Below are 25,562 nucleotides of genomic sequence, written 5' to 3'. Positions count from 1 at the left end.
AAGAGGAACTTGTATAACAATAATAATTATCGACACGTTATTTTATCGTTGTGCTGTTATTAATCTCTAAGACCACAAACATTGTAGCATTATATAGATAAGCTAGCATCAGGTTCATTTCAAATATCCGTGACTTTGAACAGTGTGACATGGACAGAGTTTCACTCGGAAGGTTGAATCAACAGGGCGTTTCACCCGGATGCATTAACAGACGCTCTGATTTCCTATGTCACCTAAACCAAAAGAGAGTTGACATTGGTCGCGATAGTTATAATTAAATATGGCTTCGCTGACTTTAAATTCGATAAAACAAATAATGAGAACAATGACAAACGCTCCAGGCTTCGACAGAGTGCTGAGCAAGGTAAATGTTTTTTACACATTATGCAGGGCTGCTAACTTTTGAGAAAACCTTGGAGTGAGACATCGCGGCATGCGGGGCAAATGTATGGCTATAGTAATATTTTATACATTCCAAGCTTATTAATGCTTTACGTATTAATAATGCTTAATACTCATAATGCTGTATACAATAAAAAGGTAAACGATGATGACATCATCTGAAATCGATCTTAGGACCTTCCCGACTGAAGGCCGTCCACAAATATTTGAAGAATATTTTGGGGCTTAACAGATTAGAACACAAATAAACTAAGCCGTCAGATTTATTTTGAACCGCTTTAAACCGTGATGTGTACTTCAGCGTGACAAATCGGAGGTGTGGCGTGAGACGTCAATCAAATCAATCAGGGCAGCTAAGCATTATGTGACATTTTCAGACCGGTACATGATGACACATACCGTGCTTTCAAAGTTAGCCGCTAACTTTCGTTAAAGTTACACACACACAAACAAACAAACAAACAAACAAACACATAGCTACACACTCTGTGTGTTTTCCTCAGGTGGACGTTGTATCTGCCAGTCCAGGGAAGGTGGTGTGTGAGATGCGGGTAGAGGAGGAGCACACTAACCGTGGAGGGACGCTGCACGGCGGCCTGACAGCCACTCTGGTCGATATGATCTCCACGATGGCGATCATGTACAGTGATAGAGGAGCACCGGGGGTTAGTGTGGACATGAACATCACGTGAGTCCATCAACTTCAATAATATTATTGATTGAATAACTTTTTCTTTTTTTTTAACTCACCAGTTTGAAAATTAATAGTTTTGTTCGCATTTCATACCTAGTGTAAATATAATCAACTGTGAAAGTAGCATTAATTGATGCCTAACTTCAGCAACCTCTTCCTACAAAAGCCACTTTATTTATTGAATCACAAGTATTAGTTCCTACTGGAAAATACAAAAGTCTCTCAAATATATTCATATTTACAAATGCTATTCTAAATCCGCTTCACACTCTTGGAGGTTTGTTTTCTGTGCTACAGAATGATCAAATTTACACTATCTGGAAGTGCAAATGGGATTTAACGTCTCCGTAGTTGGAAGTAACATTGTCAAGATTTTCTTAGACGATTATGACCCCAGTAACCTGTATGAATGACTGAGATTTTTCTTTTTTTAACTGTTTTGCAGATATACGAATGCTGCCAAGATCGGAGAGGATGTACTAATTACAGCTCAGGTCCTAAAGCAAGGGCGGACATTGGCGTTCGCCACTGTAGACCTCACCAACAAGGCCACTGGGAAGATCATTGCTCAAGGAAGACACACCAAGCACCTCGGCAGCAGCTAAACTGATTCTTATCTGTGCCTCGTAATAACATTTGTTTATGAAAATTAATATATAAGCCAGTCTGTCTGTAAATAGCTGAACACACTGAGGGCCTGATTTACTAAAGCGTTGCGCATGCAAAGTCATACAAAAACTGGATTGCACACGCACATTTGCATTGATGCTGATCTACTAACAGTAGGTCAAGTATGTAAGTAGGTCACCTGCAAAACGCAAACCAGCTGCAGGCGCAATCTTTAAGCTTGCGCATGCAATTTAGCACTCTCTATTTGGGATCTTAGTAAATCAGGCCCCGAGTGTAATAACACAACAGAGGCGGTTGACTCAACCCAAAAGTGATTTTCCTGCTGGTTACTGAATGACCTGTATTGTTAATTGTTATACATGTTATCAACAGTTACAAATGAACGTTTTTTCATACCCTCAGTGTCAGTCCTGGCCTCACGGTATCAATGATTTATGCACATGCAATAAAACGGATGGACAAAGAGTTATGCTTTCAGAATTTGCACTGTATTGGGATATGCTCAGCAGAATTGATTTGAAAATCAAACAGAAAAAAACAAATGTTACACACCTTATAATCTTTGAACTGAACACACTGAATCAATGAGCAAAATTATATGTACCAAGTACTTATTCTTTAACAAGCAAGCCTGTAGACTCCAATTTTAATTTGGTGAGCATGGCAGGAAATAATTTAAATGTTACTAGGTCAAATTGAACTAAAACCCATTATCTTTTAGCAAATTTTGTTAGGTTATGTTAAACATTAACTATTACACATTTCAGAGTATCACCAACCCACATCCCAAATAAATGTACATCGGATTTCAGTAGCTTGAATAGTGCATGAACAGCTTGAAAGGTGACAATGACCTTCAACATCTAACCAACATGTCTCAACTTTATGAACAATGCCTTTTAAGTCACTTGCCATATTAGTGAAGGCCTGCCTAGCATGTTTTTTAGAGGAAAGCAAATGATACCAAAAACATCTTTCAAGTCCCAAATAAAACAAAAAAAAACTAAGGCAGATTATAAGAAGCAATTCCTACACCATATGATTTGACAAATATTGTTCATCTTGTTATCTTTGTGTACACAGGTGTTTTAACACCTATTCACCTGTCCTTGGTCAAAAGATTGTAAAGTTGTTATACCAACCCCAATGACATTACAAACAAGCTTTAACAATCCTTTCTTATGACAACAAGGATCTAAAAACACGTCCATCTGAGAACCACCGTGAAGACCTGGGTGTTTGTTCCTGTTTTGATGCAACATAGAGTTCCTTCAATGACCGGTGCTGTTGACAGTGAGCCTCCAATAGAACAACCAACCACTCAAAATCAATGTTCGTGCAGGTTCAAATAAAAATGGATGAGGGAATAAACAGGGAGGGAAAAACAATAAAAGGGCAACCAACAAAATGGTGGTAGAGAAGGGGGAGGGGCATTTGGAGTGTGAGGGAGGAAAAGAGGATGCAACTGAATCAGCCACAGGCCAGGGAGGGGAGAATGAGTAGGCAACAAAAAGGGGAAAAGGAAAGATCCAAGCACAAGTTCAAATCTTTTAAAGGGAAAAAGATGGAGATGAGTACATCAATTTGCTTCCAAAGGCTTAGGCAGGAGGAAAGGGGAGGGGCTTTTCCCTATGTGGCTGGTTGGAGCAGAACGCCCTAATCAGGCATGTATGGGCGGAGGTGATCCTCGATGTCTCCCACACCCCAGCAGGTCAGCTGGTCCTGAGGCAAGTACAGGCAGAGGCTGCACAACTTGAAAACTGTGGCCTTGGTTTTAGGCGTCTGCAGAGGACGTGGATAGAGAATGGTTACAGTGTGATGTCTGAAAGCCACCCAAGGTTTTAGGTTTTCAAAGCGGTTACAGTTTAATTTAAATGGACTGGCTCACCTGTAAGTGCTGTCTATCCATGAAGAGAAATACAGACTGAGTTGGGTTGTTCATGACCATTCCAGCCTTGTCTTTACGACCCAAAGCATGCACGCACTGCTTCTCATAATCTCCATGATGAAATTCAAACTTGGCCTGCAATAAAAAAACAAAACAGGTACCAAATTGGATTTATCTTTCAATATTGAAAATATGAAATATGATTTGTAAGACACACAATGGAGCGTGAAGTCTAAACAAAAATCATAGAATCACATAATGACTGTTACTCAAGAACTAGAAATAAAATCTTCAGACATTTGAGTATTGACTTTGCTCTGACCTGAACAGGCCTAAAGGGTTCGTCGTCGGCCCCCTTCCATCTGGAGAACAGCAGACAGACAATCTTCTCAATGTCATTGCGTGGCCAAAGGATAAAGTCCATCTGCTGTGTGCAGCCTATCACATCCTATAAAATGAGAGAGAAGGAGAATGTATTAATACAACCAGATGCTTTCTCTCAAGTTTCTCATCTTCAGCTGGTTCAGTCTTACCCTTCTCATTGACTGGTATCTGGGAGCGTGCAGTTGCACAACGTCTTTTTGCATGAGTTCAATCGAACTCTCAAGAGAGTAGCCGGAATCCCGCACACCTCGCAGGATGTTTTCTTCATAGTTGTTGGTCATCACTGGCACCACTTCATCTACTTCAAAGAGTGCAGACTTCTTTTTCTGTAGTGACAAAAGGCAGAAGCAAAGACCATGTCAGATTAGAAACTTAGCATGTGTCATACGTACGAGGATATGGTGTATGATTTTTTTTTTTTTTTGGTTTACAAACCTTTTCCTTGAAAACGAAGGCTATATATATCTTGAAGTCAAACTGATCAGCCAAAGATTCCCTTTTCTTTCGAAGTTGAGCTCGAAGTCGATTTCTTGTTTGATTTCTTCGTGAGGTTGGGTCCCCCATGGTTAGATTCTGATGATCTTATCTAGTGTAGAATATTGTGGCTACACTCTCTATGCTTGTATTTTTAAGTCAGATAAAAAGATGGAGTTAGCTACCCTTAGCGGAAACAACTCAACAAACAACTCTAGGTTTGATCTGTGAAATACCCACTACCTACCAACTGAAAAGGTCAACAAATTAAAAACAAGACTATGTCATTTTAAACTTTTAGAGAACGGCAGTGTTGAGGAGGGGAATGATCGACAAGCTAAGACTAAATTGCCTAATTATATGATCAGACATCCATGTTTTAAGACATAACTTTAAGCCAGATTAGCTTTTTTTTCCAACCTGCCATCTAAGATGGATGACAACAGAGATTTAAACAAAACTGCAACGCAAATTTGACAAATTCCTCCTTTGGAAAAACAAAGTTTATGAAATCAACAGAGACGGCTGATACTATAAAAACCCATACTGACGATATATTTTGCTCGTGAATTTGAGGACTACTACAGAGACTAGCGAGCACACAACTTTTATATTATGTGGGTCATTTCAAAGTCTCTCATCCATAGCTGTCGTTGTTTGTTTCTCTGCCGAGACCTCGTTATGTGCGTGTTACAGGCGGATAGGGGACACAGACGAACATGGCAGGTAAATACAGATGCCAGCAGGTGTTGGCACCGGGTAACATCGAAGACTACTGCGAAAGTAACTTGACATTTCCTTGACTTTTACTGCCACTCGCTAGGCCCACGGCCTGTGGTGCTGCCACTGCTGGTGCTCATGATGTGGGCGTATTTTTAGCACACTAGCTAAGGCGAGCTAGCTAGCAAGCTAATCTAGGCTTTCACTTCCGACACTAACTAGTAGTGGACCGACGAGCTAAGCTACATCTTATCTTCTGTCTGACTGGCTTAATTGAGGCCTATGTGTGGTCGGCTAGCTAGCGTACAGTCATCTTTCCACGCGTTTACATCTCTCTCGGTTCAGCGTGACAGCCAGTGCTATAAGAGTCCGGAGAACTGCAGCGCTCACGAGCTAACTGGTTTTGCGTGTGCTCAGCATTTTAGATTAGAGTCAGTCGTGTCTCGTCAACAACTTCATCGAGATAAAATCAGCTCGGGAATCGAGTAGCCAACCCAGCAATAACACACTAAATGGCGAAATAAATGTTAGCTAGACACAATCGCCCCCTTCCCACGTCTGAAGTTTCGCTTGTTCTCTCTCTCTCTTCTTTTTTTCAGTCGTCACAGCCTTCGACTCGCCCAGCTGCTGCATGCCATGTCAAGATAAATCGACAATCAAGCTGAAATTCTCCATTCTTTCAGTCAACAAATGGCGTCGTCTGTCTCCTGGTGTACCCATATTTCACGGCGTGTCGTCCAACGTTTTTTTCCGTTTGGGTTCTTTGTGTGTCTTAGAGCAGGTAATAATAGCACACATACAAACTCGTCGGCCCACAGCCTCCCCAAAATGGCTGCACAGTCAGCTACAAAGATGTTACGCGTGACGTGTAGACACGTGACCACTCAAGAGAGAAAAAACAGCCTGGAAAAAAAAACTTTATCAAGAGTGACGTCTTTGTCACGTGACTGTATGGGCGTATTTAAGCTCCTGGCGCGAGATCCACAGGAAACTAATCAGTCAACGTTTTCGTGTGTCGCCTCACGTAAGTTCATCTATTTTTTTGTATTGTTGCCTTAATTTAAATACCTTAACATGTACCACTCTAAGAAATGGCGACAGAAGCCGACGACGTGCTAGCATAAGCGGAATTTATTCAAAAACGGACTTGTTTTAAGTGGTTACTGACTCGGTTTTGTTGGCCGTTTGTGTCGCAATTTTCTCAAACGTAGAATGAAATTTACGTCATATTGTTCCTCTACAAACATTTGTAGGTTGTGTTGAGCCTAAAACAGTCACTTGATATAGCGTGTAATATAACACTCGTAGTAGGCCTCGGAATAACCACGTATTTCAGAACAAAACATCCTTCATTCTTCACTCCGTGTGTTCTGACGTCATGGCCTTAATTGTCCCACAGATCTCCTGAAAGAAAATGAGTGTCGGTGGGAAACTAAAGCACAGCCAGCAGAAGTCAAATGAGAACATCAAGGTAAGAAATTAATCACCCCATTTCCATTTTGGTGTTCAAGTTTGGCTTCAGCAAGTCTCCTTGAACATGTTCACACGCCCAAATGTGTCTATAAATGGTTGAACATGTGTACCTAATAAAGTGGCAGTTGTGGCCGAACTATACACAATATCTACAGTGAAGTTAACCTAGCCTATGTCATTCCTAATTTGAAACAATTGAACACTATTGGCATCACCTGTGCATTTGAGCAGTCGAGTGTCACATGACTGCAGTGCAATGTAGCAAAAGTACTATTACATTAGTTTAAGCAGTGTGCTGCTCTTCACTTTGGTACGTGGCTGAATGTAGTTAAAAGCCATTGTCTGGTGTCAGCTTGCACTCACCAATAGATCACCCTTACAAACATTAACAGATTCTGCTCAATGACTGCGTGATCTTGCTTGCTTGAAACTTTCCCACGGGGTTGTTGTTGGGGAAAACTCTGGGCCCTGCCCCTGTTCCCACACCTGTGGGTCTGTCTCTCATGGCAGCAGTGTTGTCGAGCCTCTTCTCTAATGCCCATGGTGATGGTGTAACTAGGTAAACAATGCACCGTGAAAATGAGAACACAGCGCTTGGTATTTTCCCATGGGACTCTGTTTTGAGTGTCTAGTGTCATTTGGAGAGGGATTAGGGTATTGCTCTGTTTTACAAATGTAATTGTATTTTAACACCAACTTCAATTTGTTTCTTTCAGAGTTTTTTTGCACTGCCTCAAAAGGCAGTGGGAGCCCCCAGGCAAACCCTGCAGGTCCTCCAGGCCTCGGCTGCCACCAATGATATGGGCAGGTCGGCTCAGGTATGTACTTTGTCAATTGGATTTGGATGTCAATGTCCATAATTGCATTCAATGTGAAATGGTTCCATTGAGGGAACAAGTGGTCCATATTTATTAACATTAAAACCCTTTTGCTTTCTAGGCAGGAAAAGTAATTCCCAAGCGGAAACAGTGGAGTGGAGAACAAACTAGAGGTCCAAAGAGGGTGAAGGTAGAAGTGAAGTCCACTCAAACGGAAGAATCTCAGTGCGAGACAGATGGCCTGTCCACTGAAGCATATGAGCTTATGGTCAAAGGTAGGCTTCATAATCTGTGAGTCTGGTCAAAAAATGCTTGGGTCAAAAATTTATTTATATTGAGCTTTAATCTCTGCTGTTTATAGAAATGCCACCTTCCACCTACTGGAAAGAGGTAGCTGAGGAGCGTCGGAAGGCCTTGTACAATGTTCTACAGGAGAACGAGAAGGTGAGTTAATCACTGAGAGGCAGCTAATGTTTAGCTCTCGGTTCAGCTGTTCCCACGACCCCTTTAGTTTGACCTTAGTTGGATCAAATCCAGCTGACACCACCATTTGAAGTAACTCTGCAACTAATTTCAGATCAGTTTAACTTTGACATGAATTACACTGAAGGTTTTTTTTGTTTTTTTGTTTTAAACCCTAGTTTTCAATTGTCATTTTGTCTGCATCATCTATGCCTCAATTTCTTTTTCTGTTTTCTTAAATCAGTTGCACAAAGACATCGAGACCAAAGATGAACAAATAACGCAACTAAAGAGTGACAACGAGGAGCTACAAGAGCTGGCACAACACGTACAGTACATGGCTGACATGATTGAGGTAAGCACAAATGCCCAGAATTATTATTTTTTTGTGCGTGTATCCCAGCAACTAATTAAGTATATCTTTATAGTGGTGAATGCACACTTTGAAATGAGCTTGTGTACACAATTGCCGTTACATGTTCAGATAAAGGTGAACTTGTGCTGACTATGTTCATTTGCTCTGTTTTTTTTAAGAGGCTGACGGGAAAGTGCCCAGACAATCTAGAGGAGCTAAAAGACATTGCCCTTGACGTGGACGAGGAAGACGACGACGATGAAGTTGAAGACCAAAGCGAAGATGAATATTGTGATTACACGAGTGAAGAGGAGGAAGAAAAGGCCTCAGAAGAGCAGGATTAACTGATGCCTCTCTCGGGTCAAGGGACATTGTCTGAATACAGGTCATCAGATTTGACCTAGAGCGAACATAGCAGGACCAGTTGACTGTTTTTGACAATATTTTGTGTTCGGTGTGTAAACTTTTAAGCCTTGAACAGACGGGAACTGTTTTATCAGGGTTTTTAGATATGTTTTTTTAATTATTATTTTTAAAAGAAGACCCTTTGGCCCGCCTGTAAAGCACAAACTATTTGTTTAACTGTTGAGGTAAAAAAAAAAAATTTGATCATTCATTTAGATCAACAAAAGTCCCAATTACTCTAATAAATTTTCCATTTGTCTCACCAATACATTAATTCTGTACGTTTTCATATCCGTGATGTGTTGATGGCAGAACCACCTACAGTAATGCCTGTGCTTTTCTTTGTGGTTAAATTTTGGCTCTTTTGGAGAGTGTGCTACACTATCAGATGTGGCCTGTGTCTTGGTTTACACTGTAAATGTGTGCAATATAGCAGCACCGCCCTGTACATAAAACTTGTGTAAAATAAACTCTTAAGATACAATCTTGTCACTTAAGTTTTTCAGTAAGTGTGTCCTGGGTGTTGAAGTATTTCTCAGTCATAGTTTTGGATCTGCTGATGTGTATCGAGCAAAAAATTGCACCGAGGTGCTAGACTTTATTTTAATGGACATTTTTTATAGGATTTGATTATACTGGAGCCATTGTACATGCTATCAATTCAAACTGAAATTTGCTGAGGGGAAAAAAAGTGTCTGTTCGAAACAGCTGCAGACAAAATCTAAATCTGTGTAACCATCCCCATTAGAAGCTCAAGGTTGGTGTAGTGGTTCGCACTCTTGCCTTTGCCACTAGCAAAAAGACCTTGGTTTATCACTCTGTCAGAACAAGGGCCTTTCTGCAAGGAGTTTGCACATTCTCCCCATATGTGCATGGGCTTTGTCCAGTTCCCCCCCCACAGTCCAAAAACCTGCAGATTTTGGGGATTAGGCAAATTGGACTTAATTGTGGATGGTGGTTTGTCTCTGCGGCAGTGTGATCGACTGGAAATCTAGCCAGGTTGTACACTGCCTTTCGCCCTACATCAGCTGGGATTGTCATGTTAAATATGAACATCTGCTCGTCCCATTAAAGACAGGCTATTGTTTAAATTATGAAAAAATAAAATTTTATTGCAACTTGAGCAGAAGAAGTGAGACTAACCACGATGAAGAGTAGTACGCAACAGAGTACTGAAGCTGTTGACCACGGACGTGATCAAGTTCAGTTTTAGCAAAAATATCAAGTTATAATTAACCGGTTTTGATACATAAACTATAAACATGCAAATTTTTGCCAACTTGTACTTTGTGGTGATTAGAAATCGAAACATCAACCTATAACACTGGTCAACTGCATGTTTGTAAGAATAAAAAAAAAAAATACACTGAGTGGGTGAATTTGATACAAGACCAAAATACTGCAACTGTACTCAAAACATGGACTGCATTTTGTAAAATGTATAGAAAAACAAAATTTAGTAACACCTTCACACATTTACAGATAATACAAAAGAAAAAAAAATACATTTCATAGAAATATTACCACTTGTTTTTAATTAATATGGCTTTTGAGCTGTGCAATTAGAGCCAAATTTCGCTGGATTTGTGGATTCTTGTGCTTCGTAACATTTATGTCCCAGCATTCTCGCCAAAATGGCAGTGTTGTATTGAAAATACATTCTACGAGATGAATTATTGATGACAACTTTAAAATCAATTCTTCCTTTGGTTACATTAAATCTAATAAAGAAAACCTTCCTATATATTTTGTCCCGTTGCTTTTGGGACCTTTCATGGGAAAATAAATGTATAACCCTATTAGATTATGAACAAATCTAAATCTTCTCAAAAAAATAATAACTATTAATATAATACAATTCGTTTCAAAATAATATTCAAATTTAAGTTAAGCATGAGATCAGTTGCATGGTAATAACACGGAGGCCTTTGTTTAAACATAACTATTTCAAATCCTGGACAAAAGTCAAACATATTTACAAAACTCTAGAACAGTAAAGCATATTAGAATCACAAGGAGTAAATAATAAATAGGTGAGAGCAAATGTGGGTTTTTTTTTACCGCCTCACTTTTGACTCAGTAGTACAGTTACAATGACAAAAGTTTGAGTCGCGTCGAAACAAAGACGACCCACGACGTACCAAACAACACTTCATCCTGCACTTTCTCATAGAAAAAGTGGATTTCCTACTCACATACTGCATACATGTGCAGATAGCCACGACTAAGGCTACAACCTACAGCCAACTCTGTCCAGAGGCCGCGTCTCTCTGTACAGTCACATGCTCTTCAACTGACTTTATTGCCCTCTGACTGGCTCCTTACCTGGTAGGAAAAATACGTTTACAAAATAGAGTAATGTGGAACCAGCCTGCTCGACTACATCAAGGCTCAAATGGTCAAAAGGCTGACTTGTCTTCTGGTGTCAGCTATGTACAGAAAAAAATTGCACTTGTTCAGCTGCAAATACGAGAGCGCTCAGAGCTTAAAATTCACCCTCTGAGCTGCTTTTCTTTTTTTTTTTTTTACTTCTTCTCAACTGAGGTCTAAATCCGTTCAAAACTGCAAAGTGCTCTTTCACCACGTTACCACAACGCCACTCTCCACTGCCACACAGCACACTTTCAACCACACAAGAATCCCTGAAACTCAAAATGGAACGTACCTGAAATCACAACTTAAAAATACATTTTGAGTAAAACCGTACATACAACACCCGCTGTGTAAAATATGCCATATTTACATGCATATTTTTTTTTTTTACACGAGTGCAAATCTTATGAAAGCGCCAAAAAACATTTCCCAACACCACCAACTTAAACATGTGATAACACAAAGAGCATAATTAGTACATAGTGAGGACGCACGTGGAAGGTAAATCGGTGAAGTGAGAGTTTATGTGAAGGGTGAGGATGCATCGCTTGTTCTCCAGTCTTTTGCAGCTTTAAGTGGCTTCGTGTCAAACTCAACGTGACCAGTGTGTGGCTCAGAAAGCAGAGGGGGTGGGGGGGAAGGGTGGGTGTGTGAAAGTGGACCAAGGTGCATACAGGAGGGGTACAGGTTGTGTTCTGGGTGGTTAAGACAGTTTGTTTGCAGGTTAGTTCCTTTACAGGAGGCAGTTGGAGGGTTGAGATATTTTAAGGTCTGTTCCAATGAGCAGATCAGTGAAGTGATCAGTAACCAAACGGCCCTGTGAGGTGTGCAGTGCGGCAGTGTTGTCCTCAGAGGTCACAGGCTCAGGTGGAGTGCATTATCTTCACTGGCTCAGAAGGCCGTGGTGACGGCGTTTCCTCGCCGCGTGCCCAGACGGATCATCTCCCCCGGCGCTCTGTCCAGCTGCTCGTACGCCAGGCGGCCCTCCTCACCTTTAACAAACACAAGCCTCGTCCATCAACATTGAATCTCCAAGCATCCATCCATCCATCTATCTATAATAAGAGTAGTAGTAAAAGTAAGTATTTAATACATCCATCATAATAAAGTCAGCATAATCATTTTACTGTTTGACTCTGAAACATGCTGTATATATAAAATAACCGTAACATATTAAGGTATAAAGTGACCATAATGTGTCACCAGAGATTCAGGAAACATGTCAAATACTGGGTTTACTGATAATAATAATAATAATAATAATAATACTAATAATAATAATAATAGTGCTAGCATCCTGAATACTAAACAACACTGCACCTAAAATGCCTCAGAAATGTCTCAACCAGAGGAGAACCATAATGAGAGTTGTGCAGGGGAAAATAAAGACGTGTGCGAAATAGAGATGAGCCGATATGACACTTGTATACTAGTACTAATACTAAAACTGGTCGAAATCACTGGATTGGATATTGGACAGATCAAAATGTCAAATCCAATACAATCCAAAAATCCTCTATCTCACATGCTTTACCACACAGATTGTAAAAATGTGAATAAAAATCAGCGTTTAGCTGAGTCAAGCTGTGGGCATTTTCTTTCTTCCTTATGGGAGAAGAATTGGTAGAATTTGAAATGAAACGGATACAGCACAAATGTTCATGGGTTCATAGTTTAAAAGGTATAAAATGACTGTAGCAGACTGATATCGCTGTATATTGTAGTTGGTGATATCGGTATCTGTATCGGACACAGAAAAGTGGTATCGTGCCGTGCCTAGTTTGAAAGTGGAGAGGAAAATGGGAAGTTAGCTAACTCTCTCTCTCATACACTTTGTTGCTAGATGTTTAGAAAAAATATACATATAAGGCGGTTATGTACAGTATGCGGATGTGTTTGTGCATGAACACAGTGTTACACCAGATATAAATGCAGCATCTTATTTCTGTATTTTCTGAGAATCTGGCAACCACACCCCTGCAATGTTTTCATTTGGGATTACCATTTTTAAACATGTAAGGTTTACATAAAGTATTTATATATATATATATATATATATATATATACTCTTTGAGAAAACAGACGGCTGAAGAAACTGTGTGCACAAGAACATCATTTAAGTTGTATTGCAATAATAGACTATGTACGCAAAATGGATGTGGTGTAAAAACAAGTTCTTTATAAAGGAATTTCTCATTTCATCCGTGAACATTTTTCCTGAGGAGTGAACATAGTTTCAGTTTCTAGTTTCAGGTCTCAAATAGCAAGCTACACTTGTGTGTGTGTGTGTACATCTGTTTTATTTTTATTTTGAAGGTACGACGTGGCGTCACTGCTCACTGTGTTATTTATTTGTCACTCACCAAATGTGAGCAGGGTTTCTATGGCGACATGGCGAAGCTCCTCATCGGCTGCATCGCACAGCGCTACCACGGCCCTGATGCTCTCCACCGCCTGTAGACAGAAAGAAAAGGTCAGTGAATGGTCCCCATCAAGATGTTCCCCTCATGTTTTATTGCATGTGTGTAGCAGCACTACTGCATGACATCGCAAAAAATAGCAAATAATAGGGAATAACAGGGAAGTAATAGTTACTATGTATTCTTTCGTAATCCCCAATGGCTTCGTGACAACAATGGACAAATGTGTGTTACCATAAAAATACTATTTCAATAAATTAAACAATACAACTGGACTTGAAGCTTTGATGACCCTTAAATTGTTAGTCTCTGTGTTTCCTTCTTGAAGTGTCTTCAGTGATGGATACACACACACACACACACACACACACACACACACACACACACACACACACACAAACACACACACACACACAAACTGACCTGCAGACAGCTGAGAGCTGAACACGCTGCCCTCTGGCTCAGACCTCCAGCCTCTGACAGTGCCTGCGTGTAGCACTCCACAGCCTGTAACCCACAAACAATCGCACATGACACACAACATCCGTCACAGGTATGAATGACACACCCACTCACCGCCTCTCTTTAGCACTACTCACCCTGCTCCTGAAGTGGCTGCGTGACGCTCCCGCAGAGAGGTAATCGGCCGCCGCCTTGTTGACCTGAGGGTTGGCTGCAGTGAGCAGGGAGGCCAGCGCCCTGAGGGTGCTGTTTTTAGGCCACAGTGATGACAAAGGCACCGCCTCCATTTCCGCTAAACACCGAGAATAATCCCCACTGTATAGAGTCTCAGCAAACACCTCTGAAAGGAAATGAGAAACAAAAAGTCACACCATGGAAAGTAGAGCGTATTCATCATAGATTTGACATAATCTTCTAGTCTCTTTCTCTCTAAAACTCCAGAAATGTCTTTATTTTTGAAGGAAAATCACTTTTTTTCCTATGAATATTACATTAAATGAATCAGAAATACACTTTATACATTGTTAATGTGGTAAACGACTATTCTAGCTGCAAACGTCTGGTTTTTAATGGAATATGTACGTAGGTGTATAGAGGCCCATTTCCAGTGTTCTAATGGTACATTGTGTTTGCTAATGGCGTTAGAAGGCTATTGGATGATTAGAAAACCTTTGAAAACCCTTGTGCAATTATGTTTTGTTTGATTAAAAATCATTATTCCTCATTTTGTCAGTCTTGACTATATTTTCTATTAATTTTGCAACTCTTTTGATGAATAAAAGTGTGAGTTTCAATGGAAAACACAACAAAAATTGCATAGGTGACCCCACACTTTTGAACAGTAGTGTAGATTCACAGATGTCCAGGCACCTCTTGTGACAATACCAGCTGTCAATCACACTGATGCCCAATCATATGTGCAGTACTTTATCATCCATTTTGCTCTAAATGGAAACATAGATTACAAAATTGACATCAGTTGCTGTTGAAGAAGACCTGAAACTAGCGAATGAGACCATTACATTCTCAAAAAAGTGTTTACTGACTTTACTTTAAATCAAGTGAGAAGAAGACTTCCATTCAAACAGAGTTAATTTTTTGCAGCCAGCTTAGTGTCGCCCCCTGGTGGCTAACTGCTATTTCCATCCTACTTTCTAGACTACCAAAAAGGTATGCCCATTTTTAAATACAGTCTATGGTCACACAAGTTAAGACATATGATGGATTGTAGAGCAGGACAGACAGAGGGTAAATTCATGATTTACCCTCTCTGGCCAGGTGCAGCAGGTGTGTCTCCATGTCCTGGACCTCATGTTGTATGATATAGCTGTGGAACTGAAACACAGTGAGGACATCCTGGGACAACGCAGAGGCGGGAGGACTGTGTGACATCACCAGGTCGCTCCTGTCCACCATCTCGCCCACGACAACTCCAATCACTGCAGAGAAGACGGAAACATGTTTTTAATCTTTTCTCGTGCCACAGCACATTCTCAGCAGCTGCAGTGATCTAACTTCCCCACGGGCAAACGAGAGAGATGAGTCAACCTGTGTCAGCGCTGTGTGGTTGCCTCTCCTGCAGCACTGCCGTGTAGCGCCGGTGCATGTGTTTGAACACTCTGTCCAGTGTGGTGTGGAAAAGTCCTGCAGACCCGCTGCACTCTGACCACAGAGTCATCAGCTGTGGGCGCTCGGCGAGGCCCGGGAGAACTGAGAAGAGGGAGGGAGAGAGAGAACAGCAAGGTCAGACATTTCAAAACACACAAACCATGGTCTCATGTGCATGGTTATGTTTTATTCATGCGCTCTGCTCTAAAGTGCAAAATGACATCACCCGGAAAACATTATCAACTCCCGTTGAAGCCTTGTGATTTGATCGATGCTACCTGCAACTAGGCACTTTTGGAATGATATCAGCCGTCAATCACACTATTGTCAACTCAATTGTGCTGTGCTTTTATCATCCGTTTTCCTCTCATATTCAAAATAAACATAATTTGCTATTGAATGAGACCCAAACTCTGCTAATGAGACCATTAATTATTCAGGAAAAGGTTTATTGATGTTATAAATTAAGTAGAACGTAAGCTCTTCTCCATCAGCCCTGGTCACAACTCTTCTGTTGTTACTTGCACGTTGCCTTCAGGGACAAAACCTACTACACTACTGTCCAGAAGTTTGGGGTCACTTAGAAATGTCCTTATTTTTGAAGGAAAATCACTTTTTTCAAAGAATATAACATTAAATGAATCACAAATACACTTTATACATTGTTAATGTGGTAAACGACTAATCTAGCTGCAAACGTCTAGTTTTTAATAGAATATGTACATAGGTGTATAGAGGCACATTTCCAGCAACCATCTCTCCAGTGTTCTAATTGTACATTGTGTTTGCTAATCACGTCAAAAGACTATTGGATGATTAGAAAACCCTTGTGCAATGATGTTTTGTTTGAATAAAAATCATTATTTCTCATCTTATCAATGTCTTGACTATATTTTCTATTCATTGTGCAAATCTTTTAATGAATAAAAGTGTGACTTTCAATGGAAAACACAAACAAATTATATAGGTGAGCCCAAACTTTTTAAGCGTTAGTGTATATCCATTTTCTGTGTGGTCTATGGTCTGGACCTACCGTCAGTAGCAGATGTAATCGTTCCCAGTCTGTCCGCACTGATCTCCGCTAACTCTTCTAACAACTGAGTCTGTGTGGACAGTTTGAGGAGCACACTGCAACGCTGCCACACGCTTGGCCCATTCGTCAACAGCTGTCAAAAAAAACAAAAATAAAAAAATCACAATGTCAGTGCTGTTTGAAAGATGCATGTCTTTATTTAACTGAAATGTCACTAGGAATTCACATAGAAATTAAAATCTAAATCGATGTCATAAGGAGCTGTACCTGTATGAGGTGATTACAGTACTGCAGGTGGATGACGATGGCCACGTCCAGGTTCTCGTTCCCAGTCGTTAGTGGCAGTGGGCTTCCAGCCACGCTGTTGCCTACGCCGGTGTCTTCTGTCAGGGCTTCGCTCAGGTGTCCTCTAGCTTCTGGATGCTGGACCCTAAGAGGTGAACACCATTAGTAAACTACTGAGAGATTTATTTATTTAAGCAGGTGCTGCTATACAGTGTTTTTAGAAATATGTTCAGTGAGCTTTGCAGCTACGTGACTAAATAAAGACGATGTAGGTGTTTTTTTAGTAAGTCAGTAACAGACTGTGATTCACAACGTTGCTGTCTAACAGTTTTGCTATCAGGACTGTATTAAAATATGTTCAGTCCACAGAAATGTTGCTGAAACTTTAAAGGTGCCATATGTAAGAATGTGGCCAAAAACAGTTACTACATTCAAATTCTCAGCTTGAATGTAGAGTCTCAGCTGCCGAGCTGACTGCAATGATTGATAGACGGCGGTAGGTGGCGCCACATGCCAAAACATGATTTCAAAACATAAACATGATTTACAGTCTGCAAAATATTTTTTTTAATGCAAATATTTTGTCTGTACTGTTGTTGTTGGTGAGTTCAGTTTGTTATATGAACATTATTCCTGAGTCTCTGTGACATTAGGAGGATTTTATGGCGAGTTGCTTTAGATTTATTACATAATGCACCTTTAAGTGGAACGGCAATAACATTCAAATAAATGAATGAACAGGCACAAAATAATATATAATTAAATAAAAAAAAAAAACAAAAAAAAACTGTATATTCTTTTTTCTATCAACGTATCAGAAAGACACCCATGGACCCAATCAAAGCTTCCAAAACTCAGATATTTTACTTTAGCTCTCACAACAATGAATATTTCCACCCCTAAAATAAATACACATTAGATTCATTTGTCAATGAAAAGTCAGTGCTTCATTGACATGTGCTTGTATCACTCACCCAATCCTCTCTCCGTCTACATCGAAAAGCGGAGACCTCTGTGGTGGAATGCTGCCGAGGACAGCGTTGTCGTCACCAGTATCTTCGTCGTCGAAGTCAGATGTGTTGAGGAAGTCAAAGCTCTCCAGTGCACTCTCCACTGTCAGACTGAGGCTGGAAGATCTGCTTCTGTGGCCCGGGAGACGACACTGAAGGTGGACACAGGGTGGAGGAGTAGTTCATAATAATCCTTTACTTGTACATTTGGATTATCCACCTCTTCATTCAGGAACAAAGGCAGTCAGACAGCTGACTTACCTGTAGCAGGTCCTCTAGGCGCATCACTTCCTGTTCCAGGTCCTGCAGCTCTCGGCAGCGGTGAGTCAATGACTCCAGCCTCATGAGCAGACTGTGAATGGCCTCCTCCAGGCTGCTCTCCAGGAAAGCTCTGCTCCCCTCTCCTGCCCAGCTCAGACTGCCTCCACCCTCAGTGGAGCTCCCGCTGGGTGACACAATTTCAGAAGATGTCAGTCTCTTCACGAGCTGCCTGGTCAGGCTGCCCGCCTCCTCCGTGTCCAGCTCCACGGGTTTCAGTTCATCGGCGTGGTCCAGAAAAACGTCCTCTGGAGCCACCGTAGAAAAGTGACTCTCAGAGCACAAAGATGGAGCAGCAGAACCACAGTTGGAGCCAGAATTTCTCTGAGACTCCGTGTGCTCCCACTCCGAGTCCTCAGCCACCTCAGCTTCATCGCTGGCGAGGCTGGCGCTCGTGCCCCTACTTCCTCTACTGCCCATCTCCTCGTCATACTCATCCTCCTCGTCTTCCTCCACCAAATGCTCCTCTGCGATGGAGTCCTCTCTTGTTGGGAGGATTTGTACAGATGACGTTTCTGTCTCTGGAGGAGTGACGGTGATCTCTGGGTTGGACTGGGCATGGGAGTGGGAGCTTGGGGCGGGGCTGGGGCTGGACATGGAGCCAGACGTGTCGGAGAAGGTGAAGGAGAGGCGCTTGCATTCAGCCACGCCGCAGCCGCCATTCTCAAAGACGTCATCTGGTAAAGTGGACTGCAAGAAGAGACACGAGTGTAAATGAGAAGAAGATAAAGACTGAGATTAGTGGCAGTCAGTTTTCAGATGGGATACAACCCTGTTTCACCAGCAGGATGCGCCAAAGCACCCTAATGGTGCATCACACCAGTGTACTTACTAAAAAGACTCAAGACTGCAACTAATAATTATTTTCAATAATCAATTAATCTGTTATGAGTTATTTCGTCCTTTAATTGTCAGAAAATGTAATTATTCACACAAAAAAAATATTTTAATAACACTCAAATTGATTAATCAATTATCAAAATATTTGATGATTAATATAGTAATATATTAATAGTATAATATAACAGTATATATCTTAAAAATGTTGTTAAAGTCAGCTGCAGCAATGTGGCCGACCTCTATTCCTCCGTACCAGAAAATGACCTTAGACTCACATGTTTATTTGCTCAGTATCATTGAAACCTCAGCAGAGGGAGATTTTCTGACGTTTATTTCATTGACTTCAACTCATTACGACAGCCTAAACAAAGCATCGTCCCCTAACCTTAATCATAACAAGTTAATGTCTAACACCAACTTCCAGTACGGAGGTCCAGGGGTCCACCAGATTGTGGGGTTCTTCATGTAAGACAGGTGGGGCGGCACCATAGCACCCCCTATTGTTGAACTGCCACTGAGTTGAGAAATTACGCTTTTCCACTGCACAGTTCCAGCACGACTCGGCTCGGCTTGACTACTTGATTTTTTTGCTTTTCCATTAGTTATAGTACCTGTATCTTTTAGTACCTGCTATGTCGAGGTTTGACAGACTGCCGGCACTGGAATAATCATGCACGCGACATCTATCGGCGTACTATAGAAATGGAATACAATATCAAACCGAGTTGAGTCAAGCCGTGCCGAGTTGTGCTAGAACTGTAGAGTGAAAAAGTGCCAATAGAGAGGAAGCAGATCAAGAAAAAGATTCAGCATATTTCCAATTTTCTTTATAATCATGATCTGAGCTGAGCTGAGCAAGCGTCACACGAAGGTCAGTGTTAACGGAAAAACACAACAGCTTCATGCGTGTCATGCAAAGAAACATGCAAACAGCCACACGTGGTATTCAGCAGCCCACACATGAGGACTGGACAACACCAGCAGTGGAGTACATCCCCGTCATGTCACAGAGTCAGTGGGCACACAAGGGTCAGGGGTAGGTCAAAGGGTCAAGGGGCCACAGCACACTCACATAGACCTCCAGACTGGACTTAGGCCTTGGCCGAAGTGAGGCCAGGTCACCAAACGAGCGACTGCGCCTTAGTTTCTCTAGCAGGGTGTCTCGCAGCATGTGCAGGAAGGAGAGGCGCTGGCGCTCCACGGGTTTTGGCCGCCACTTCTTTACACAATGCACGCAGGCAAATGGGACAAGGGTGTTGGGTATACGAGTGAGGGCAGGTGAGTGGGACACCGGAGAGGTGGATGAAAGTGTTAAGTGCGACAGAGTGTGGGAAATGGGGGGGGGGGGGGTTTGATGTGGAAATGCATGTGGAGGGGAATAGCAGGGAGATGGGTGAGGGTTAGTTAGGAGTAGGGCTGGCATTGTTTCACATAAGCATGATGCATCAACAGAAAAACTCGACCACAATGAAAACCTACTTATACGCTGGAGCAGACATTTATTTAGGACCTCACAGTAAAAAATGCCCTTGAAAAAACATTGACTGTCCCTTACAAAAGCAATAACACTAAAGAGTGTGTGTGTGTGTGTGTGTGTGTGTGTGTGTGTGTGTGTGTGCTGGGCTCACAAAGAAGGAGGTGTCCTGGAAGGTGGGGGTCTCTGGTGTTCCCTGGCTGTAGATTGACACTCGTCTCTGGAGAGCTGTGGCTTTGCTCAGGTTTCCAGACGACAGGGTCAGGTCCTCGACGTCGAAGGGGCTGAATGGAGGCAAGAAAACCAGACACTTAATGTGATTGCACTGTGATTTACTGCTGGATAAGTGATGTCTTTTATTTGGTGTCACAGGGCAGGATTTCCCTTTTTTTTCTGTTTTGTTATTACATTAACATGTTCCTCCACTAGATGGCAGGAAAGGACAAGTCATGTCGACACTGAGTTTGCGGCTGAGCAGTAAGGTGAAGTGTTCTTAAACAAATAAAACACTCAAACGGTCAAACAACACAATGTGATTCTCAACCCTGCAGCGCAGCAGTGATACAATCCCTGACTGATGATTTATCCCTTTCATAAACTGCAAATAAAATCCTTAAGGAAGTTAAAGTAAATGAAAGTAAATTAATTCATCACAAAATAACCAAGTAACAGCAAATTCTCAGTGTTATATCTATGTCATTATCTTGTGTAACTTTATGTATTGACCTATTGTGAAAGAAGTGCAGGTATAGTTAACAATAGAGTATAGTAAATGAATGAAATAAATTGGACAAACAATCTAAAATCAATAACATAATATTTAGGTATTAAAATACACTCTACTCAACTAACATTGCTTTTAAATCCCATTATTTGAGATACCCAGGTGCCCTAATGAACTTCTTAAGAACCGATCACAAGATAATAATAGGTTCATTCACTAGAAGGGCGACAAAATTCTGCTGAAGCTACACCACTGTTTCTTCCTGAATTAAAAATAGTAATCAACCACATATGAATGGTTATAAAACAAACAAAAGAACAACACATGTTTAAGTCTACTTACTACCACATGACCTCCAGGTTGAGTTTAATTGTCCCCAGGTCGTTGACGTCCACAGCCACCACTTGAGGCATGGCAGTAAACAGCTCCTTGGTCTCACAGATCACGCTGCCCACCAGCATGTGAGTGGCCAGGCCCTTCAGCTCCGTCACCTGATGGGACAACACAGACAACACACAAGTCTTTTTTACTCCAAGTGCCTGGAAGACAATCTTTCAACTTCATCCGACAACAAGGCACGAGTTCGGAGACTGCCGACGAGTGGTTTTGTCGCGGTGCGTTTGTGTTTTGCCCTGAAGACGACCATCGCCCTCGACTGCAGCTGATCGACCAGAGAAGATGCGGTGTAACAAGATACATCGTTTGCTCACAGGCAGCATCGAAAAAAAGCATTAATACAAATGAAAAAATGAATGGACAAAGCCAGAGATGTTTTCAACAGAGGTGTTTTTGGGTCGCGCTACTGTCATGCCCATCGTAACTAAGCAACCAAAAACCAGGGAGCTGCACAGATGACCAGCCTCGCTAAATATTAAACTAAGAAAATAAAACAAGTACAACTCAGTCTTTAATATTGTGTATTAAGACGGCAGCTAATGATTTCCATTAACAATCAATCTGCCCTTTCATTTATTTAAGTAGACATATTATACCCTAATTCTCCAAGTTAACCTAGTTCCCTGGTGTCCTAATGAACATGTCTGTGACATGCTTTGGTCAAAATACCTTAAGGATGAAGCACCACAGCAGTTCAATCACTCTGCCAAAACAGCCCTGTTCAGAACTGTTTTGAGTGCCTGTCTCTTTAAATGCAAATGAGACACAGGAAACGTCAGCGTCACTGAGGCTACTGGGAGCTAACAGCAGTTAGCATTTGGAAAAGCCGTCATTTGCAGACTCTAGCCGGCACATTGCCGTCATATATAAAATGTATCCACTGGACACGTAAATCCTCTGAGGCTGGAAGTTTGTGTAGAACTCTGTGCTGCACTGTGGAGCCAAGAATAGAACACTGCACGGACTTCCACTCTTCCGGATACTATTGCCCTCGCCTGCACTCACTCTCATGTTTTTTTAGGGACAAAGCAGAGCTCCGCGAGACAACAATTCCAGGAATGTCTCATTGTGACGTAGCAATGAGTGCAGAAATCAACATCGCGTGTTTTATCTCCTGTACTTAGACTGAGGAGGACCACAAAAACATGACTGAGTCATCTATTTTCACACTTTGCCGACTCATAAGGCCTCCAGAGTCCCAAATATAAGTATTAAAATGATTAAAAAGTTGATTTTGCGTAATATGTCTCCTTTAAGGCGGAAGCTAATGATTTCCATTATCAATCAAACTGTCCTTTCAGTTATTAAAGAAAACATAACATATCCGTTTGTCTCTTTAACAAAGAGTCCCACTTCCACCCTACCTTGATGTTGATCAGGTCCGTGATGAGAGGCATGAAGATCATCTCGTCTCCGTCCCAGCTCTGTCTGGAGTTTACTTCGATCTTGCCCTTCAGCTTCCACCTCTGACGACCGTACCGCATGAAGATCTGCAGCACAGAAAGGAAACAAAAATCACAAACAAGTGAGCCTGAAGCCAAAGGAATTAACGTTTTTAAAAAAAGCCACATTACTTAACACGGCAGGGGCAAGATGGAGACTATTTAAAACTTATTATACTATATTTAATTCTGATGGAAAACCAACTTCACGTGTACCAGATTAAATAAGAAGCAGCACAAAAACACTTGCCTCATACTGGTCTCCAGGACAGAGTCTCGCAAAGCCTGCCAATCCTGGAAGAGAGCGAGAGAAAGGAAGATTCATTTAATCTGAGCCAAGTGACCTCTATTTTTTTTGGTGATTGTAATAAAACACTGTGTGCCTTACATTAACCAACTGTGTAAAAGTCTTTCTTTTTCTTTTCCATGTTGTATAATAAAGATTTTGGTCAGTCAACAGTTTCTATAATATCATATGATCAATACAGATACTGTTTTTGATTGACCTATTCTGAGCGTACCTTTCATTTTGATGTGAAACTCCCCGAGCAGGTTTTCCAGTTCGCTCTCAAACGTGCTCATGTTCTGGAAGAGATGGAGAGTTACGACTGATTACACGTCAGACAAGAACAACAATATATTAATCAAGTTACGGCTTCACGCTTTGACACAGTCTGTCAACGGTAAACAAAGGAGGAAAGAAGTCTGTTCTAAGCCCTCAGGACAGGTGTGAGTGTGTGTTAAATGTCAGCAAATATTCCATTTATGACATAAAAATCACATTTTCTAAGTATCAACTCTATAAAGATCAGTCAAGTTAAGTACAATATCTGTGTTTTAACTCACATGTGAACATTTAGAGGTTATTCTTTAATTTCTTCTTTGTCAAATGATGACTTTGACTTGGATCAAGTATCATTCAAGGGGCACAGATAAGAATGATCTTTTCTAATTTCTAAGTGTTTAATATAGTACATTTCTGTTTCTAAGTTGCAGAATATTTTTATTGACTAACTGATTATGTTATATGTGTGTTATTCAGAATTTATTTAATTCATTATTGGTAACTTTTTGTTAGTCCGTTTTATTCATTTATTTATTCATTATTTTAATTTTGCAGGCCAATGTTTTAGTGTGTATGGAGGTTGCATGTTCTGCCCGTGTGTGTGGGTCTCTTATGGGATGGACTCGCGACCTGTCCAGGGTGTACCCTGCCTTTTCCCCCTACGTCAGCTGAGATTGGCGCAGCACCCCCCACGATGTTTTTGTGCATATACATGATTATTTCCTTCTGTTGTTGATGGGAATTCCTGTTGTTGACATACGACCCAACAAAAGGCAGCAGTTTGTCACAAATGTCACATCAGTGTTACAGATTGTGTTGTTGATGTCAGCAAAAAAATAAAAAAAAAAAAATAAAAAAAAAGGTTGAATACATTTGACAAAGCCTTGACCCGTCATGCAACATCCCCATATTACTACCATTATAACTGCAGTGAGGTGAAAACACTTTCTACACATATTTCTTCAGAAAACAGCTGCAGCTGCTGCTTCTGCCAGTACCTCAGTGTATTCCTTGTATCGCCGGTTGACCTCCGCGATGCTCTCCTTGGTGCCTTTAGTGGACGGCGAGGAGGAGAAGGCCTGCTTCATGCGGCTGGCACCTTCTCTCAAACGGCTTTGGATGCAGAAGGCCTCGTACAGCTCGTCCACCTGAACGCACACACACACACACACGTGGATTCATACATGTGCAAACATCTCCATACATTCCATCCTAAAATTATCCTGGATGAATCCAAACTCATTCAAGGATGTCCTCACGCAGCTGCTGTGGCTTACATCAACGTATGTTGAAAAGTACAAAGATGAAAAGACAGGAAATTGCACCAAATAATGCACAGCCAGTGAGACAAAGAGGTAACAGACAGAGAGTCTTAGAGTGAAATGACAGCGAGCACAGCCACAGCTGGTATGCATCAGCATAACTGCAGCCTGCAGCGGCAAATGCACGTGCCCAGTGTCCCAGTCTACGACTCCAGTGGGACAGACACTCCCAAAGCAGAGAGACACAACAACAGACGGCGTTTAAAGCTCATTTTGTGAGACGTCTGCCCCCCGACTTCATTCTGCTCCGTTCACCAGGCGGATCTAACCCAAACCTACGGAGGAGAGAGAGAGAGACTCCACATCCTTGCTTTCTCGCTGCGGCTGAAGTGTTACAACTGCCAGGAATCATTAGGACACAACGCTCAAAGGCGTAAAAAGAAGCCTCTTTTTGTTTTTTTTACAGTTTTAGCCTTTGCTATAAAAAAGTTCTGTGGTGAAGTATTAAAAAGTAAAAGTGCTATCTATAGAGAGCATCCAGTTATTCAGATATCGCGGTGTCTTTTTGGCACCACTACAAATAAAATAGGCCATGGTTAACTCTTCCAAACAGATGTAAATAAGGGCAGAATGATTTCACTTGTG

The 25,562-nt window shown here is 41.4% G+C and overlaps 4 protein-coding genes across 4 annotated transcripts in view; 2 read left to right on the top strand and 2 right to left on the bottom strand.

Annotated features, from left to right (window-relative positions):
- Positions 1–224: 224 nt before the first annotated feature.
- Positions 225–2,149, top strand: acot13 (acyl-CoA thioesterase 13). Its single transcript, XM_083900292.1, has 3 exons — positions 225–364; positions 906–1,090; positions 1,542–2,149. The coding sequence occupies exons 1-3, from the start codon at positions 281–283 to the stop codon at positions 1,699–1,701; spliced, it is 429 nt and encodes a 142-aa protein (XP_083756418.1). The 5' UTR covers positions 225–280; the 3' UTR covers positions 1,702–2,149.
- A 43-nt stretch (positions 2,150–2,192) lies between these two features.
- cUnh6orf62 (chromosome Un C6orf62 homolog) lies at positions 2,193–6,032 on the bottom strand. The gene is made up of 5 exons (XM_083900291.1): positions 4,434–6,032; positions 4,148–4,324; positions 3,937–4,062; positions 3,615–3,749; positions 2,193–3,508 (listed from the first exon to the last, which is right to left on the bottom strand). Exons 1-5 carry the CDS (start codon positions 4,560–4,562, stop codon positions 3,383–3,385), a joined length of 693 nt encoding a protein of 230 aa, XP_083756417.1. The 5' UTR covers positions 4,563–6,032; the 3' UTR covers positions 2,193–3,382.
- Positions 6,033–6,591: 559 nt separating this feature from the next.
- gmnn (geminin DNA replication inhibitor) lies at positions 6,592–8,715 on the top strand. Its single transcript, XM_083899902.1, has 6 exons — positions 6,592–6,663; positions 7,382–7,483; positions 7,605–7,758; positions 7,845–7,927; positions 8,190–8,300; positions 8,480–8,715. The coding sequence occupies exons 1-6, from the start codon at positions 6,607–6,609 to the stop codon at positions 8,642–8,644; spliced, it is 672 nt and encodes a 223-aa protein (XP_083756028.1). The 5' UTR covers positions 6,592–6,606; the 3' UTR covers positions 8,645–8,715.
- Positions 8,716–11,772: 3,057 nt separating this feature from the next.
- Positions 11,773–25,562, bottom strand: part of ripor2 (RHO family interacting cell polarization regulator 2) — a gene marked incomplete at its 5' end in the record, with an annotated part of 67,759 nt that continues 53,969 nt past the window's right edge. Inside the window, 17 exons of the mRNA XM_083899488.1 lie at positions 11,773–12,070; positions 13,442–13,532; positions 13,922–14,005; positions 14,098–14,300; positions 15,226–15,399; positions 15,509–15,670; positions 16,602–16,734; positions 16,869–17,031; positions 17,861–18,048; positions 18,158–18,904; positions 20,127–20,273; positions 20,683–20,812; positions 21,595–21,743; positions 23,013–23,138; positions 23,341–23,384; positions 23,612–23,675; positions 24,654–24,803. Of these exons, the coding sequence (XP_083755614.1) occupies positions 11,970–12,070; positions 13,442–13,532; positions 13,922–14,005; positions 14,098–14,300; positions 15,226–15,399; positions 15,509–15,670; positions 16,602–16,734; positions 16,869–17,031; positions 17,861–18,048; positions 18,158–18,904; positions 20,127–20,273; positions 20,683–20,812; positions 21,595–21,743; positions 23,013–23,138; positions 23,341–23,384; positions 23,612–23,675; positions 24,654–24,803 (2,856 nt within the window). The 3' untranslated portion in view covers positions 11,773–11,969. The remainder of the gene's footprint in view (positions 12,071–13,441; positions 13,533–13,921; positions 14,006–14,097; positions 14,301–15,225; positions 15,400–15,508; positions 15,671–16,601; positions 16,735–16,868; positions 17,032–17,860; positions 18,049–18,157; positions 18,905–20,126; positions 20,274–20,682; positions 20,813–21,594; positions 21,744–23,012; positions 23,139–23,340; positions 23,385–23,611; positions 23,676–24,653; positions 24,804–25,562) is intronic.

This window comes from Microchirus variegatus, assembly GCF_963457635.1.
Source record: "Microchirus variegatus genome assembly, chromosome: 13".
Lineage (NCBI taxonomy): Eukaryota > Metazoa > Chordata > Actinopteri > Pleuronectiformes > Soleidae > Microchirus > Microchirus variegatus.
Note: the sequence above shows the minus strand (reverse complement) of the source record. Positions and strands in the feature narration are given on the sequence as shown.